Below are 18,625 nucleotides of genomic sequence, written 5' to 3'. Positions count from 1 at the left end.
TGCTCACAATATGTCAAATGGCTGTGTTAAGTAGCAGAGCTATATGACTCACTAGAGGTTTACTCAGAAAAAACTGAAGCAGAGAGCATCCCTTGTTTCATCTCGCCTTCAGAGAACTTTTAAGGTTGTTGGTTAAAACGCTGCTGCTTATTTAAATAATGAGTGGGAGTGGGAGAAGTTCATTTTTTGTTGAAACTTAAATAACAACTGATGGAAGTACTCTAAGTAGCACTGTGAGTGGAGAGAGAGAGAAGCAGGTACAGTGTTTGTTTGCCCGTTCAGTCCAGTGTTTGCCTGTGTTACTTAACAGGGATGAAGTGTTTTAGACGGCTTACAGTAATCAGCATTCTCTGCCTCGGGACATCACACACAATTACAGCATTCTGCCGCCTTGCTGAATGCCAATTTGGGCTCCAAGGCTGAGCACTAACAAGGGTCCCTCTCTAATAATATGTATTCCTGTTTAGGTGTGGAAAACCCCAACTGTGCTGATTGTACGAAACCCCTTTTTGTCCAATGAAACAGGGTTTTTTTTAGGTACCACTTTGGTTGCATAGGAGGCAAAACGCCTCCCTCTTCAGCCGCACAGCTCCTGTAGCAAACCGTGGACTTCCCACTCTGAGTTGTTCTGTTTATGACTCTTCAAGGATTTTGATGTCACACAAAATCTAAAAAATCTCCCTTTTTTTTCCCACCATGAAAAGAAGCAGTTCATTGGATATATGCCCTGGTTGTTAAGTGTCTGTAGATAATAAGGTAATGGATTTTTGGTTTCACACTAATAATGGAAATCTCAGGTCCAGAGCAGGCAAGGGCAGGGGAGGTTTTTACACAGCAGATAAGCTTAGCTTATTTGTTTTGCACTCGACGCAGACAGTGTTCATACCTGTCACGGCCACGGGCTGTCATCAGCTGGAAAGGTGAGAACGCCTCAAAGCGTCTGAATGAGCGCTCTGCTGCCTCGATGTAACACTCCCATGTTATCAATCTGTCGGCACGCAGATTACAATCTATAGGCAGCAGTGAACACCACAGAGGAGGTCAGGGCGACCCACTGTAACATGATATGAATTCCATTATTCACTTCCTAACGCCAGGTGGGGGGCTAAAGGTGCCACGGCCTCTTGACACTACAGGGATGCTGCGATTTGATGTCATGTGTCTCCAGTGGGATAAAATGCAACTTACATCACATGTGTAATAACAAAGAGAACGGGGCATTTCTTTTGTCCTCAGATAGAGAAGGATGTTCTGTTCTTGCCAGGGGGGGAAATTGAAAGGTTTTTCTTCTTGGCAGGAGAGAAAACAAGGAAGGAAGGAAACTCACTGTCATGACTTTGAGTCATTTTTGTCTTTAGACAGAGAGATGAAGTTTCTTTTTTAATGAAAAGTTCTCTTAATCCTCTCTCTCTCTCTCTCTCAGTCAAAACAAGCGATTCTGAGCTTGCAGGTGTTTGATGAATGCCTCATTTATTTGGAATCCCAATAAATCAAACATTGTTACAGTGATTAAAACCTGTGCTGTAATTTATGTAATCAAAATGTCAACAACAATCTCATTACATCACTGCACACACATAAAGTGGAATACATACATAATTTATCCGTATTTTATATTTATTGTTCATAATTATGGAGTACATAAGAGCAAAACTCGCATAAACAGGATTAGTTTTACGCACCGAGCTTGTGATAATCGTCATGCATCAGTGGGAGACTTGAGGTATCTAGTGAATAACACTCAATGCTGTAGGTTACACAACATGACTGCAACCAAAAAACAAAACAAGGATGATATCTTGGTGACAATGTGGTCTCATAACTTGCATCTTGTTTCCGCCGATAGAAAAACAAACACATTCTTTTCGTTTGGTTGTTTTGTATATCCGCCTGAGATTTTTCTGCACCATATTTCTTTTTTTTTTTTTTTTGCCCTATTTACTTGCTTTGTGCTGATTCTAACAAAGCTTCAAAGAATTTAGCGCAGGTTGCCTGTAGCTACCTGTTTTAAACACAAACACCGGCTCTTGCAGCACCAGTAGGAAACAGCTCTCTTTTCCTCTCTGAGAACTACACTAGGTGTTCTAGTGTCCCTTTGAATTAGGTGGTACACTTTTCATGCTCTTTTTTTAATCCTTGTGAGGTGAGGGATTACGGGTGCTTATCGGTGTATGAAGATCAAGGGGATTAAAGGTATAATCCCATTTGAACCCACATAAGAGTTTTGGCAGCCTTGTCCAATTCTGTCAACTATGATCTGCCTACTGCCCCAAATGTTTACTGTGGCACAAAACCAGATTATCTGTCTACCCTCCCTCTCTGCTGGTCTCTGACTCAACTCAAACCAGTCACATTTGTTCATTTACTCCAATCCCATTGTCAACCAGAAAGTTTCACCGGATTCACTGAACTGGACAGTCTCAGTGAAATCGTTCTTTTGTGCAGTAAACATTTTCCTATTTCTCATCTTATTTCTTGCTTTGCCTCACACTCCACCTTCCCAAATAATACCTTTTCATTTGTTTATGCCCACTTAGGTGTGAAACTGCGAAACAACAGTTTTCTTAATAACACTGCAGTCGTTTTGCCTCATAGGGAAGTGTGTAGACCCACCCTGCAACAGCTGCAGTGTGGGAAAAAAAAAAAATCATTTTCTTCTTCTTGGGCTCTCATTCATATTGTCGAGCAGATAACCCTCCCCCACTCATATATGCGTGACACGTTGCAGCGTTGTTAAATATCAAGACCATTCCTCATTCTAATGACCTAATGTGAACGGCATCAACAATTGCTTCCTTCTCCCTCTTTGGACGTTATTCTCGCCAACCTCCATCCACCCCACCTCCGCGCTGGTAGGTAATAGAGAATGCAGGCCGTTGTGAATCACCATTTCACGACAGCAACTGTCTCTGGAGGGGAAATTATAGAGGCCATACATTGAGGCTGAATATCAAGGATATAATATCTCATGCACAATGATCTTTGATGCTTATTTTGTGCAGGAATAAGCGACTGGAATGTGCTCTCCCCTCTCCCAGTGTTCTCATTGGTATTCTGCAGAACAGGAATATCAGAAACTTTGGCCAAGTAATTGTAGTGATGCTGAAATATGCTGCTTGATCTCTTTCCATTCAGTTGATCAAACAGGGGATCTGTCAAGACAGCTGTGGTTAGCTCTGTTTCAGTGTGAGCTCAGAGCATGACAGCACTTCTTCCTTCCACTCCTTTGTAGGGAAAGGGAGCCACAGTGCTACAAGACCCTGTTTCACTTCTGTCTGTACTTGTTTATTTTCGTTGTGAAGTTTTGTTTGATCCTCTGATAGGTTTCTGATCCTCTGGGTTTCCACACAAACATGATGATAATCTGACTTAATATGAGGTCTGCTGAGGTTTTCACAGGCAACATTAATACACATCACAGAGCGGCATTGGATAGGTCAGGACCATATGGCACGGTGTCTGTAGAGTGCCGAGGGAAACCTGTAAGTGACTGTATGAATTAAAGAGAACTGTGAATGGTGTTAAGTATCATAGCTACTCAGCATGAGGTTGGTGCAGTCACTACTCACTTGCATTGCTGAGATGATGGAAGCCTTAATGATTTTATTATATCACATTAATCATTCACTGGAAGCACAGAAGCCATGGATGATAACAGGTAGTCATCAGTCTTTTCTGAACAAGACAGCCTCATCAAACGTCATTCATTGTCTACGCTTAACTGTGAACTTAGATGTCATCACTGCTTCTGCAAAAGCATCTGTTCTTTACTACTGTTCCTCTCAACTATAGATTGCCTTTAATCTAATAGAAAGTAAGTAATAGAATTGCATAAAGCTAAAGTGACTGTTCTTCAGATACACTTAAGGTTGTTATTGAACTCACTTGTTAAAAATGAACCACTTAACTCGAGCCTGTTACAAAATATTGAATTGCGACCTTTTATATTTCAAATTAAAACTTTCAAATTCAAATTTTTTATTTATTTTTTTTATTGGCTGGGCAGAGGAAGCTAATGTTTGATACATATAATATGAATATCAGTCCGCTGTTGCTTGCTGTGATTTTGCCAAAATGTAGCTAAAATTTGGAGCGTGGCAATCAGCCAATGAGATTATGAAATGCCTTTTAATGCATTTTACATGTTGACATTATTACCTCAAGGTGACAGCTCAAATAGTTTTCAACATGGAAAGGGTCTGCTTCTGTGGGGAGCATTCATTTGTAAATCTCACACCCTTTTTCTTTTTCTTGTATTCAACTGGAAATGTTTTGCCTGATAGTGAGAGTAGAGAAAAGACTGGGAGGTCACTGAAAACATGAGCAGTGCATTTCAATAGTGGTCTAACAAGCTCTTGTTCACTTCCCCTTGGCCTGTCCAGTACTGTGAATATGTGAGTGGACGAGGGAGTGAGTGAACAACAATGGAAGACTCATGCTACCCAGTGTGCATTGTGTGTTTGTGAGAATCGGTTGATATTATCATACTGTATTTTACATTGTTTTTTTTGTTTTTTTGAGACTTATTGACTGTTTCATTTTATCATTATTGAAGACACTAATTGACTCAAATTATGCTGACATATTGCAATGATTAGCTGAAAACGCAGTCTCCTCATTGACATTAATTGGTTTGTAAGATGAAGTAACTGCAATGCACAGACATTTAGGCAAACAGCTAATTCATCACTGAGCAGTATTTGTTGAGTCTACAGACAAGGCTGAGTGCGCGCCATTTTAAATAATCTGCTCCCTTTAGACCTCGCCCCCTCACTTATTAAATGGTGCGGAAGGGAAGGGAAGGGAAGGAGGGCATGGAAAACAATTATCGAAATGCACCTTAGGATTCATCATTGGGATATAATATCCTCAAAGAATTTCATAAAAATGCAGTCGGGCAGGTTGCACTCAAACTAACATGTAGCACTGTCAGGTCAGAGTTGAAAATGAATCCTAACTGATCCTAATTGGGGTTTTCTAAAATGCTATAAAGAGGCAGCTGCAGTAACTATGAAAATGCCAACATCAGTTGATATTAGCCTAATGTTAACAAATTAAACTTGACCAGTCTCTAATTAATAATGTATTTGATGATCACTTTATATGAAAATATGAAAGATCATGATGATACAATTCAAGATATAATTTGGTCACAATATGTGTGTTTATATCTCCGCATAAAAACATCCTTAATCACATGACTGCAGCACTCACACTACCTAGTGACAATGTTCTAAAGTGACGCATATTAGTTGACTTTATGTGTTCGTTTGACTTTGCTGGTTGTGATGATGTAACTTGTCCCAGCTCACCCACCTCCATGACAGAATAAAGATGGACATAGCCTCCGTGACATCACCCACAGTTTTCTGAAGAGGAGGTTTGAAGCTCAGAGTGAGCATCACCATCTTGGCAGTGTCTGACTCTAACCCCCTAGCTCCTGGCTAATCCAGAAATGGGCAAAGAGGAGGGGCGTGTGTTGAGCCGAGACTTTGGTGCATGCTGGCTTGTGGCAATCATACGCTCGCCCACCTGTCACTCAAAGAGACCACACCCTCAATTATGCAGAACTTTAATTAACTGCCCCCCCCCCCCGTACAGTTGTCATGAAGGAAGAAATTAGCCGTAGAGACCATAAAAGTTTTTTGTACCAGGCTGTAAACATGTTTATTTCTGCTGTGTGTTGGACATTTTAACTATGGAGTCCATGGAGACTGACTCACTGTTGGAGCCAGACTCAAGTGGACAAGAACTGCAGTTTTTGGTGCTTCTGTGTTGGCTTCATTTTTCAGCCTCGGAGGTTGCCGTTTGATCCATATGTGACCAAAATATTAATCAAATTGAAACAAAATACTGGAAAGAGAAACACTAAAAAACACAGTCTGCCTTCATACTGTACATAGATATGTATATGGATGTGATGAGGCAACCTGAAACACTGAAGCACAACTCATTATTCTGTTGACATGGATTGGTTAGCTGGGGATTGCCTGGCTGTTAAACTTCACAAAACACCCTGATGTTGTTTGACTGTGGAGATTTGAATATTCAAATGTTTGAACTGCAGCAGAATCAGCGGAGACAAATATGACACACATTTACATGGCCGACTGATTAAAGCCCGCCAGTTTCTTGCGGCAGTCGGACTGTAGGCCTTGCTCAGTGCAGATAGTACAGGAAGGAGGACGAGAGCAGCACATTTCACATAATTTCATCATCAAAGCGAGGAAGCATCAATGAATGTGTGCTGAGCGAATGAGGCCTCTTGATGCAGGACACTTCATATCCCCAGCAGTCACGTGTCGGTACAGAAGCTGTTAAGAGCTGCAGAAAACTGCTCAGTCCGGGCAATAAAAAGGAACTCGTGTGCCTCAGATAAATGACAGGAACTGTGTTTATCCATTCAGTGCCCGCTTGCTCTTCAAGTTAACTAGTCACTGTCAGAGAAAATGCCGCACTCAGTAATGCATGCTTAATTCAAAAGACCATTGCCCTTTTGGTACCTGCCGTCGTCTCAGCAGCAGATCAGAGCAGGGTGGCGCATCTTAATGCATCAGGTTGATATTTTATCAATCACTGGATCTCATTTCCCAGTTTGAAAGGCGTACTGGTCGTTATCGTCACCAGCGTGAGACAACTTGGCCTGTGCAGAGTTTACTGGCCTCATTGGTCAGGGGTTTACTGGCTTTTTGAAGTGTCATCAAACGGCGTGGTGGTGACTCTGAGTGAAACATAAATAATTCAAGGACAGTTAATTCACCTTGAAAGTGGTCTCCATGGAGCTTGAAGATAGAGCCTGAGAATGAAGCGTGCCTACCCTCCGAGAGTGTGACGGCCTTGTTGAGCCGAACGGAAGTCTGATAGTTCTCTTGCACATACTGGTGGATATGCAACAGCGGAGCTTGGATGATTTGAGCAGTGGATATATATTGAGATATTGATCAGAGTTGATTGATCAGGGGCTACAGTTGCTTTTATGGAGCATTAAACTGTGTGTGTTCAGGGCCAGGGAAACTGGAAAGAGGTCGCTAAAGGTTAATGGAAACACCCCACCCCCAACACTTCCTGCACAAGCAGATAAGAAAAAGGAAACCACACTCTATCTCTTAATAGGTTCCCTGACATATCGAGTGCTGTATGTTCAGCCAATGCAGGTTTATACTTCAAATTATCTTTGTAAATAATGCAAGCTTCTGCTGCTCATAGTAAAAGGCTTCCTCTCATTTAGCAGTATTGAATCCAGTATTACTGCCAGTCAGATCAACTTGAAGAGGATCAGCAGCAAGTCTGACCTTCTAATGATTAGTCTCCAGCTAAGGCCACAACAGGACTCCCGTGTAATTTCTGTCTTGATCCGGAAAGATGACAGGAGCATCAGCAGCTGGAGGGCTGCTGTATGATTGGAAGGGAGATATGTTGTCTCGCTCTGTATTGGGAGGAATCGACTCTCTGCTTCTCACAGCTTCAGTGGACGCTGAAAGTTGGCGAGATTGAATATCAAAAAGATTCTCTTCAAAAAAAAATATAGCCAAATAACATTTAGTACAAACTCTGGAGAAGTGCTGTGTCTATTTTTGTCAGTGGCATCGGATTGGCAAGCTACTGAGGAGGTCATGTGCTGAAACAGAGAGAGGCTGCAAAGCTCCCTTGTGCTGCGATATGTCTTGATCTTCTGCTGGAGCAGAAATCAGCAGTAAACAACAGCAGACCTGCGGAGCTTTAAAGTCTCAGGGTGGTGGTGGCAAACAGGGATCACAGGAGTTCTGTGTCTCAGCAGTTTTATTCCACATTGTACCAAAACACTCAAGACCCGGTATTTATAACTTTCTTTTGATTCATTAAGAGCGGTGAAACAAAATAATGTGCTCATCATCATCTGTCAGACTGTCACCTTTACATTGTGTATTGCGTTATTCGATTAAAACTAATTTTATGTTGAAAATGCACCTGTATAGTCAGAAATGAAAAGCGTGACTGTCAATCTCTCTTAATTATTATAATTTTTATGTCTGGTTTGCTGTCTGCTGGAAATCTTTGTTGGCATACTGGATGTGACAAGTCAAGGCTGTGGAGCACAAGTGAAAGCCTGCTGCTCAGCTGTACTTTAGCCGTCTTGGAGAAGATAACTGGACGCACAAACGGAGGCTGATGCTAACTCACCTCCAGCAGCCAGCTGTGCTGCAGCACCGTGCCTCTCAGTGCCCTTTAGGCCACAAACCTTCAAAACTATCAAGTGGATCTTCAAGGTTGTGCTGTGAACATGTTTTTGTCGAAAGCGTGAATCATATCTATTTTGTTTTCACAGTGGCATACCTGGGAAGAAATGTGGGACCATTATCTTGTCTGCTGAGGAGCTGGGAAACTGCAGAGTAAGTCCAAAAAGTGTTGACCAGTATATTTTTTAATTGGCTTACTATGATAATAATAATACATGTTTTGCAATGTTCACTGATCTAATTCGAAATGGGCCCTATAACAACGGTACATTAGAGTTTAATTGGACATATTTATAGTGGCTGATTATGGCATGTCACTGTGAAATTGTATGTGACACTCTAAGGGAATGGCGCGTGTTGTGTGAGGTGTTCACAAGCCTGCTGGAGTGAAGTGGGTTGTTTAACAGCCTCGACTTCAGTAAGATTTGTTGTATCATAACTGTCCCCATTAAACCAGCAGGATATGCCATGTCTCTATGCAATTGTGTTTGTCATTTGGAAACGGTATACATAGTGAATATGTTATGGGTTTGAATGGCTATTTAATGAGCCTGCGTTCATTCCAATCACTAAAAACAAGCATTTCCTCCTATGTGTGGTGTGTTAATCCATGAGTCTGCTCTAATAACCTGTGTCCACTAATGCCCATTGGCTTTCTCTCTATCCTGCTAAATGAAGATAGTAAATAATCACATTATGCTGCTGCCAGTGGAGCATGAGAGAGTAGCAAGACTTATTGGCCAGAACAACTGGCCTCCCTCAGAGGCTATAAAGCCATTGAGCTGCAACTGCTGTATAAATGTTTTATGATGTCTTAATACATACAAGCATCTAATGTTCCAAAGCTTTATAACTTCCCGACATACATGTTGAGTAAAAACACCTGGTTGTCGTGGCTTTGAGGATTTTTTTTTCCTGACAAATAAACAGTCTCCCATCAGAGTGAGACAGATAGACCATGCTGATGATAAAACTGCCATCATAACCATTGGTGATTCGGTCCTGCTGGATTGAAGTGTCGGTGCTCACAGTCATTGAGGGGCTGCTGTGAGTCATCAGGTGCACTGGATCTGTGATGATAGGAGTTAGCATCATCACTGCAAAGCACCACTTCAAGAAGCCATTTTGTAATATAAATGCAAATGATCATTACTGGTACAAATGACCATTTCCTTTCTCCCAGACTCAATGAGAAAGACCCAGACTTGACATGTCACTCCACACCTGCCCTGTTTACACACAATCCAACCCTGAATGGAAATACCTCTGGTTTGAGTAAAGACCAGGACGATAAAAAGAAAAAATGACAGGTTTTAGACGGAGGTGCTGCTGTCAGCACGATTCCCTTACCTATGATTTATAACAGTTTGGAATTGGTACCATCCATCTGGATGGTGTTTATTCTATAATCCACCTGTGACCAATAAATGGAGACAGGAGAGTTGTTGCTTCGCCAGAGGTAAACACTGCAACTCTTGTTTGGGGAAACTGAAACCGGCAGAATGGGAATCGACTGGGGAAGTTCTGCAGGGACTGTTAACCGAGAGGCAGGCCAGGTGTCATTAGACAGAGCAACAGCCTCTGCATGGATCAAAGGCTTCCTCTTGGCTGTCGTTACCTCTGGCACATAAGACATGCTGAGCAGCGGCTGGGTTCCTTCCAGATCCTCCTCACAGTCCACCCGCAGCTCTGGCTGATTTAAATCTAAGTAAACCACACAGCACTTTACATATGACAGCAGTGAACCACAGTGAGCTTTATTACCAGCTGCAACAGCGGGGCTGGTTGTGTTCTCACCTTTTGAGTGTGTGTGTGTGTGTGTGCGTGTGTGTGCCAGCAAACTGTGGTCCTGGAGAGATCTAATGTAGCGGGAACCAGCACAGGGGTGGTTTTCAGCACTCTGGCAGGTGTTTATATGCCTGTATGTCTGTGGACAGATTTTGTTCCCGGCGATAGCATCACAACCGTGAGAGAAACAGTCAAAAAAACTTTACAGGTGTGTAGTTGAGATCGAGGTTTGAAGATGGGTGTGGTTTGACCCGGTCCTGAGCACTCATGGGTCAGAACGTCAACATTTGGATGGGTGTTGCGGCTTGTGTTTGTGTACTATTGAAAGATCGTCTCTTCCTGTTCATGTAGTAGGCAAAACATAAGTGTGGTTCAGTGTATATGAACATACACATGGTCAGGTGAAGTCCATATTATTTATATAAAATCACAAATTATAGATTTGCTTCTAGCTGAGCTTTACAATCTGTCAATATGACCCCCTCTATCCTTACACCTTCAGTTAGGTGCCTCTTGAGCCTGTGTACACTATACACTCAACATGCTTTGTTGTGTTTCCCTTGACCGAGTATTCTTCACTTTATCACTGCAGTTGTAAAATGGGATTGAGCCTATTACTGTCACTGTTAATGTCACCATTTTTCTTTTGTGTATATAAAACTGTTCCTCACAATGACAGAAATCCGTCACCCGAGCCTTATGGTCATAATAGACGAACGCTCAAAAGAATGGAGTGATGCGTAAAGCGTACAGGGGAACTGTGTTAATTTCTCCTTCGTATAATCCTCTGGCTCATGATTCATTCGGTGATTCATTACAGTACACCATCCTGTGGAAGCCAAAAGCTTATTTAACTTGAATACAAGTATTGTCTGCATTTCCTCCTTTTCCTTGGAAAGACCAGTCCCACTTTCTGAAAGTGACAGTGTGCATAGCTCTGCCACTTACCCCATGCAGTGATATCTTGGCGGAGCAGAGAAATGGGAAGAAGGATGCAGACTGTGCTCAGTATTCCCCTGCTGCTCCTAAACCTCAGTGGCTGAAATGAATGTTCTGCCTTTTTCCCCACTTAATGAGAGAACACTGCTAGGCTCCAAAGTGGGTATGTGTTATCTGTGCCTAATGAAGGCTTAAGGCACTGTGTTGCCATGATAGTGTAATTGTAGAGGCTGTGTCAGGGCTAAGCAGGATGGTTATCAGATGGTTCTATTTTTAAGGGCTTTAATAACTGACCTAAGCAAACATGCCCAAATTTATGAGTGAGTGAGTGAGTGAGTGAGTGAGTGAGTGAGTGAGTGAGTGAGTGAGTGAGTGAGTGAGTAGCTGTGTCCCAATTCAGGGGCTGCATCCTTTGGAGGGCGCATGTGAAGACCGATTGTGTCACAGCGGCGTGACTAGGCGACGAGGCTCCTTCAAACGTGTCCTCCTTTTCCTGGGAAATGGAGGATCCAATAGGCGGATCCTTCTTGGCCCAACCTATCGCAACATTCACTGCGCGCCGGTTTCGAAAGCAAATAACACTGGCAGAGAGCCCGAGGATTACATTGTTAAATGTAAGTATTGGGTTTCAGCTCAGTTCCAACAGCTAACGGTACAACTGTCAAAACCAAGGGCCTTAAAACCTCAAATTTTTGTGAAAAAAAGTTACTTGTTGCCAAGTTGCTAGGCGACAGGAGCCACGCTTTGTGATGCGATGGTGACGGCGGGCACGGTTGGTGACGCACATTGTAAATCCTATGTAGACCAGACCGTCTCATTTTGGTTTGGCCTTCTCCGTCTACGACAGCAACGAAGGGCCACGCCTTCGTAGATCGCAGCCTCCGACAATGCGGCCCTTGAGTCGGGAGACATCAAGTGAGTGAGTGACACCATTGGTCGACCGAGTGTTGGACTTTTCCCATTGGCAGTGGCGCTTTCAAAATGATTTGGTGCAAACATTTTCTATTATGTCCTCAGGGGGAATTTACAGCACATCCACAACACTTTCCACTGGCAGATCCCTTCGGTGACTTTTTTCAAAAAAGCACCAAGTGACAAATGTAGCGACATTTTGGACAAACTACTTTCCATAGAAGAGAGACGTCAGCACCCCCCCCCCCAAGTTAATTAGCATATTACATCATCAAGCGGGCTTTAGCTACCGTCCATTGAAAGTAGCTGTTTACAGTGGTGCCAAAGCAGTTTTCAACTACGTCCCCAATTTCTCACATGGACCACAAGCTGTCCAGCTATATACTCCGTTTTAACTTGCACTTGTTTCTAAATCCGCAAAACGAGCCACAGTGGGAACTTGGCAAATGAAATGCTCTTGTGAGCAGACATCAGGGAAGAGCTCGACATGCATCACGTACAAACTGCACAGTGCATCGCTCTGTAACTTGGCTGATCCGTATCCATCTACACAAATTGGGAAAAGACAATCGTCCATTAACACGCTCTCTTTACCTACATTGCGCAGAAACAAATAATGATGACGGTTACAAAAAAATGACAAAACAAGTAGGACAGTAGGAAATTAAATTAGATATGCAGCAACCCATTTAGTCACCACTGACTGGTTGACTGTTTCAACATTTCCACAATGCTGGTTGGAAACATAAACTACGATTGGAAACGACAGCAATAATAAAATTAACTCAGTTTTCGGGAGATTACGATTTATTTTACTGCATATCTGTGTGGTGGCGTCCATCTTTCTCTCAGCAGTTGCCTCAGAAAAAGAGGCCGGTCTGTGTCCAAGGCGCAAAGTGACGTGATGGGGGTTAGTGAGAGGCAGGTCAGAGGCAGAGCGCACCACACTGATGTGGGTCAGAGCGATCGATAAAGGCCCTGGCCAGCAGCACGCTGATTCAGATCTAATGGCTGCACTTGAAAACCTAAAAGCTCGAGAGACCAGCTGGTGAAATACGGATCTTTTTTTTTTTTTTTTTTTTTTTTTTAAGCTAGTTTCAAGGCTCTGATTGTCTTCTGGTATCGAATCTCACGATTTCAGATATGCTGATTAGACACTTGACTTTCATATGCAGTGTGTTTCAGAGCTGAAGAGTTTTTTTAATCCAGCATTGAGATAAAGGCTGTCAGCGACAGAGAACACTGCGGAGTTTCTTCTGCTGTGGTCGCTTACCTGTCCGGTGTGTGATCAGTATACGGCGTCATTATTATATACAACGCACACTAATACCTTGACCACAGGGAGACTATCTGGAACCAAGGGCATTATGGGGCATGTTCATTGTCCTTGTAATGGCAGCACACACTGAAATGCTGCCTAAATGAGTATAATTATGTTAATACCAGCCTTTCTAATGTAGCATTAGCTGCACTCACACCCTCTACATCCTTTTTGTACACAGCCCCCCTCCTCCATGTGCAAGGTTTTTAGAATCCATTTCTGTGCCTCTGCATGGTCTCTCATACTATTACTATGATTATATTCATCACAACAAGGTATTTTCTATTTGATATCCCTTATCCCATCCACTGTTGTTATACAGGAGTTGCATAATAAATAATAAAGAAATGGTAATGAATGCATTTGCGGGTTTTGGAAACTAGGGGCCACTGGTTGGTTTCGCTCTGCTCTTATTAGGATTCAGTCAGCACTTTGCTTTTATTTGGTGCTTCAGTGCTTTTATATCTTGGCACACGGCATGTATAAACAAACAACAGGAGACAAACAGAGGCAGGAGCATGGATTTACAATGTCATTTGCTTTTCTTTTTTTTTTGTCTTTTCATTTCTCTGACTTTCTTTTTTTTCCCCCCTATGTCTGTAGGATTACGCCACAATGCAATTCTGTGCCAACAAACTGGATAAAAAGGACTTCTTTGGAAAGTCAGACCCCTTCATGGTCTTCTACAGAAGCAACGAGGATGGCACGTGAGTTTCTTCCTTGCTTTGGCTTCCCTGGGGTGGGGGGTGTTTCATTTTGGCTTATCAAAGTCAGCTAGGAGGGCGGGGGGCGGGGGGGGGCGAGGGGGGGAGAGATCAGAGAAGATGGAAACCAAGGTCGAGAGAATTAGATTGAAATCCCTCGAACTCAGCTGCATACAGATACCTTTATGCAGACGTGCTCCCAAAGCAAACTATAATGGGAAGATTTTATCACTCAGTTTTTCTTAGAGATGTGTGTTTTCGGATTATAAATCCCAGATGACCTGCGTCCCCAGGTTCACCATTTGCCACAAGACTGAGGTGGTGAAGAACACACTTAACCCCGTGTGGCAGCCCTTCTCCATCCCCGTCAGAGCGCTCTGCAATGGAGACTATGACAGGTAGGATGAGTGATGATGTACAATAAAGTCTTCTGTGCACATACACACTTGCACATTGCGCGCGCACACACACACACACACACACACACTCACATGGAGTGTGATTTTCCCGGGGAAATCAAAACCTTGCAGAGTTTCAATATACAGCATACTCATTTCAAAATGGGTTGGGTGCGTCAGATTTAGACGCCATTGATTTTCTGCCGTCATTTTATCTGCTGCTGAAATGGAGAATTATTACAGGTCTGTCTCTGACTACATGCTACCTTGCCTTGCTCTTCATTGATTTACCCACAACTGGCGAGAGGCTTTCAAAGTATTTCAAATTTCTGATTGGCTGCACCGGTGGCATCTCCTATCTTATCGGAATCTCAAAGAGCCTCGCGGGACACCCGGGGAAGAGGAAGAGTTTTGGCAGGAAAATAAAAAAAAAAATTTGAGTTAAGAGAAAAAAGTGAGAGGGAGAGGAAGAGTGGCTGTATTTGTCGTTCTTATAGGAGTTGACAGGTGGCTGGAACAACATACTGCGTGTGTGTGTGTGTGTGTGTGTGTGTGTGTGTGTGTGTGCGTGTAAGCATGAAAGTGTGTGGACGCAGACAGCTATGACAGTCTGTAGAAGTCATCAAAGAACGTGTCAAACTTTGCCCTCTCCTCCACGCTGGTTGTCAACGGAGGTTCCTCACTTCCATCCCGACTCTGCTCACCTGCCCGGAGAAGCTAATTGGGTCAGACAGATGGAGCCGGAGTATGAAAGACGTCTGATCCCCTTTGAGGATTTTGATGGAAAGAGAAATCTACAGCTATTAAGGGTCTCCCCGACTTCTCATTTAAAATATCTTCAGTTTGCTGATTTCCGTTTTTTTTTTTTTTTGGACATTTTTTATTTCCAACATCTACTGAGCAGAGCCGCTGCGATTTGGATTCTTTTGATTCACTATTTCTCAGCCAATCAAATTTTAGTGGCTTATGAAATCAAAATTTTTATTTAAAATACAATGATGCTGTGATAATTAGAACTGCCCTGGTTTTGATTCAGCCCTCAATGCAGATTTCCCAGATTCAGCTCCTGTTTATTTTCCTTGTCTTCTTTTAAATGTTTTCCTGTGAAGTCAGTTTGATTTTTATAGTCCAAAATCATAAACATGCCTCAAAGGGCTGTGCAATCTGTACACTGCAATACAATGCCCTCTATTCGTAGCCCCTGTGTTTGGATAGAGTGCCAACAAATATGAAGAATATTAATCTGTGAAGAGTTCAAGGACGCGATTCACACACAGTTAGAAGAGACAAGAGGGGAGGCTGAATCTCCCGGAGGATGAAGATCCAGATCTGAGATGACTGACGGGAGCCGGAGGAACAGAGTAGGGCAGAGGTCCCAGGATGGCCGATGCTCCTGTGCAGAAAGGCCTCATGTTTTGCACTTCACATTTCCTCCATGTGTTACATGTTATTCCAGGGCAGGAATAATCGCGTTAAGTCCCTCTCCTCAGTCACGTCTCCCGGCCTCAGGTGAATCAGTCAAATCTCTTGTAATGATCAGGCGCCAATAGCGATCGGAAAGTGAAATCTCTGCAATTTCCACTCCAACATGCAGTGGGTGCAGGAAGAGAAATGAAACTGATCCGGGGAGTAATTCTCTGTAGTGCTGCTGCGTGTGACCCTGATCATTAGTTGGAAGAAAATGACATTAGAGAGAATTGATGGTGACTGACACATCACTTGGGAATCATCTGTCATGCTGCCCCTAAGTGTCAAAACACATCAGTTTTTTTGTGTGTCTGTCAGTCAAGCGTAGAAGGAGGATTTGATCGTTGTCTCACTCTGACTCTGAACCTTGAATATCTGGATGTATTACATGTTGGTTCAGTATTTAGAGGGAAAACCCAGCTGCTTTTAGCACAGATTCACAGCACAAATCTTACCTCATCCCTCTCTCATCGCTCTACGTGGATCCTGATGTCTGTTAGGTGGGGAAATATGTTAAATGCAGACAGAATGAGTTCAGGTCAGGATAACAGGGCAGCCCTCCATCGCCCCGCATCCTCCTGGATTGACAGCACCTGACGGTGGGGGAGGGGGGGTGGGGGGTAGGCAAGCCACTGATCTTTCCATCAGATCGAGTAGAAGAGGGGGAAGCACTTTCCTCATTCTCAGTGAATTCTCCCAGGCTTACTTATTTGCTTTCTCGCCTTGCAGCATATTTCAGGAACTTGCAAAAATATGCTCCCTCCCAAGAGGTTAGTTTTCTATCTTTGGCATGTGCAGAGAAAATGCTTTACCTAGACTTTTGGCAACTCTGTCTACCTGCTCTCTCTCTACTGTGAGACACATAATCTCACTGGTTAACAAGTCATTCAAATCCTTAATGCCAGGTTACCAATCTGACTTCCTTTGCTTTTTTTTTTTTTTTTTTTTTTTTTGGGATGCAAGACTGACAGAAACCAGGTAAGCTTTGTAAATGTGTACCGGTCTCAGACTCAGTTAAATGTTTCATTAAAGATTTGTCATGAGCTAATGTATTTTCACAGCTGACCATTCCCAGTCATTCTCCTACTAGATCTTCAGGCAGATGTTTGCATCTTTTGCATGCAAAACACGGCAGGCTCTCTTGGATTGATTAATTCAACCTTCACTCACAATTAATGAGCTTTATTAGCTTGTTTTGTGCTGCGTCATGTCAGGAATGCTCTCTGTGAAATTTCCCTCAAGGACATTTAGCTGGTGGCTCCTGAATATTTTTTTCTCTCTCTTTTGATGTGTTTCGCAGGACGATCAAAGTGGAAGTGTATGACTGGGACAGAGACGGGAGGTAGTGGAAGCACGCACACACACACACACACACACACACACACACACACACACACACACACACACACACACACACAGACGCGTTATTCATTATCATAAATTGATTGATGACATCTTACCCAGTGTCAGTTGCTCCTTTAACTCCTCTGTGAATTACTTTGTATTTCTTCTAACACTCGATAGAAACCCCGCCAGCACATTCACAATACCTCAAACTTAACTGCTATTCATTTTTCATTGAAAATGGATTATTACAGTACAATCTGTGCATCAGTGGTTGTGGTGTAATTCCTACGGCTGCTTTTATCCCTGGCCTCTCAGCGTTGTACCTGCTGAACATGTGTGTGATGTGGTTTTTCTCTTTTCCCTCCAGCCACGACTTCATCGGTGAATTCACAACCAGCTACAAAGAGCTGTGTCGGGGTCAGAGCCAGTTAAACGTCTACGAGGCGAGTGGAGAGAAAGAGAGTCTATACTGTTATCACCCTGTCAGTGTTTCCGCAGAGCTGAGGACCCTCATGTAAAACAGCGGCTGTGGTTTCACATTTCATTTTGACAGTTGTTACTTGTTCCTGCTGTTTCTCTTGGATCTCTTTTATACTTTAAAGCAAAATTCAGGTCACAGTGCAAAAACCTCCTTTTTATCCAACTCTGAAGGTGTGATACATCTATTTGTTCAATACAAGATTTTTGTGCCAGTTAATGAGTTTCAAGGGAAGTGAAGCACACCGGCCGCTCTGTACCTGCTCAGGTCTGTGTGCAAACTACTCATGAATGAACTGTGGAAACACCTTTCGCACAAAAGTTATTCCTGCAAGGGCACAGAAACAAACCTATGCTCAATTTCTGGGTGCAGGTTTGAGAAAACAATTTCGATTTAAGAGCCAATCAGTGTGCCCTTTGGCTCTGCAAGGTCTTGTTAGCCAGAGTTTAATGACAGGATACTCTCCACGCCGTGGTCGTTTGAGTCGCGTTGTGGCTATTTGAGATTAACAGCAAACCTCCCCTGTCTCCCCTCGCCCTGCCCGGCATTAAGCATCGGTAAGGTTAAGTGGTGCAGCAGACCAGATGAGAAAAGGTGCTTCTGTGTTGAGAATACAAATGGGAATGCAACAGAGCTATGCTGCTGATTGGACTTTTTTTTTGGATGGTCCTTTGAGGGTGAGATAGGGTATTACTGTTAGGCGCTGGGAGGCTCCTATCGGTCCCTGCTCATTAAAACACTTGCCATGTTACATTAGCCTCTGAATTAGTCATGGTGGTGGATTAAGGAAAGAACAGGGCCGATGAAGAGAGAGAGTGGCGGAAAAGATGGTGGGTAGGTGGGTACGTGGACTTTTTTTTTGGATGGTCCTTTGAGGGTGAGATAGGGTATTACTGTTAGGCGCTGGGAGGCTCCTATCGGTCCCTGCTCATTAAAACACTTGCCATGTTACATTAGCCTCTGAATTAGTCATGGTGGTGGATTAAGGAAAGAACAGGGCCGATGAAGAGAGAGAGTGGCGGAAAAGATGGTGGGTAGGTGGGTACGGGGGGGGG

General features: G+C 43.2%; 1 protein-coding gene across 1 annotated transcript in view; it reads left to right on the top strand.

Moving 5' to 3' along the window:
• LOC111219134 (copine-5-like) overlaps positions 1 to 18,625 on the top strand; it is an 80,537-nt gene that overhangs the window by 27,940 nt on the left and 33,972 nt on the right. Inside the window, exons 8-12 of the mRNA XM_022741729.1 lie at positions 8,306 to 8,369; positions 13,780 to 13,883; positions 14,174 to 14,278; positions 17,046 to 17,087; positions 17,460 to 17,535. Coding sequence (XP_022597450.1) covers positions 8,306 to 8,369; positions 13,780 to 13,883; positions 14,174 to 14,278; positions 17,046 to 17,087; positions 17,460 to 17,535 — 391 coding nt within the window. The remainder of the gene's footprint in view (positions 1 to 8,305; positions 8,370 to 13,779; positions 13,884 to 14,173; positions 14,279 to 17,045; positions 17,088 to 17,459; positions 17,536 to 18,625) is intronic.

Source organism: Seriola dumerili, unplaced genomic scaffold (genome assembly GCF_002260705.1).
Source record: "Seriola dumerili isolate Sdu_G_001 unplaced genomic scaffold, Sdu_1.0 BDQW01000056.1, whole genome shotgun sequence".
Taxonomy (NCBI): Eukaryota; Metazoa; Chordata; class Actinopteri; order Carangiformes; family Carangidae; genus Seriola; species Seriola dumerili.
The sequence above is the reverse complement of the archived record's forward strand: the minus strand, read 5'-3'. Positions and strand labels throughout refer to the sequence as shown.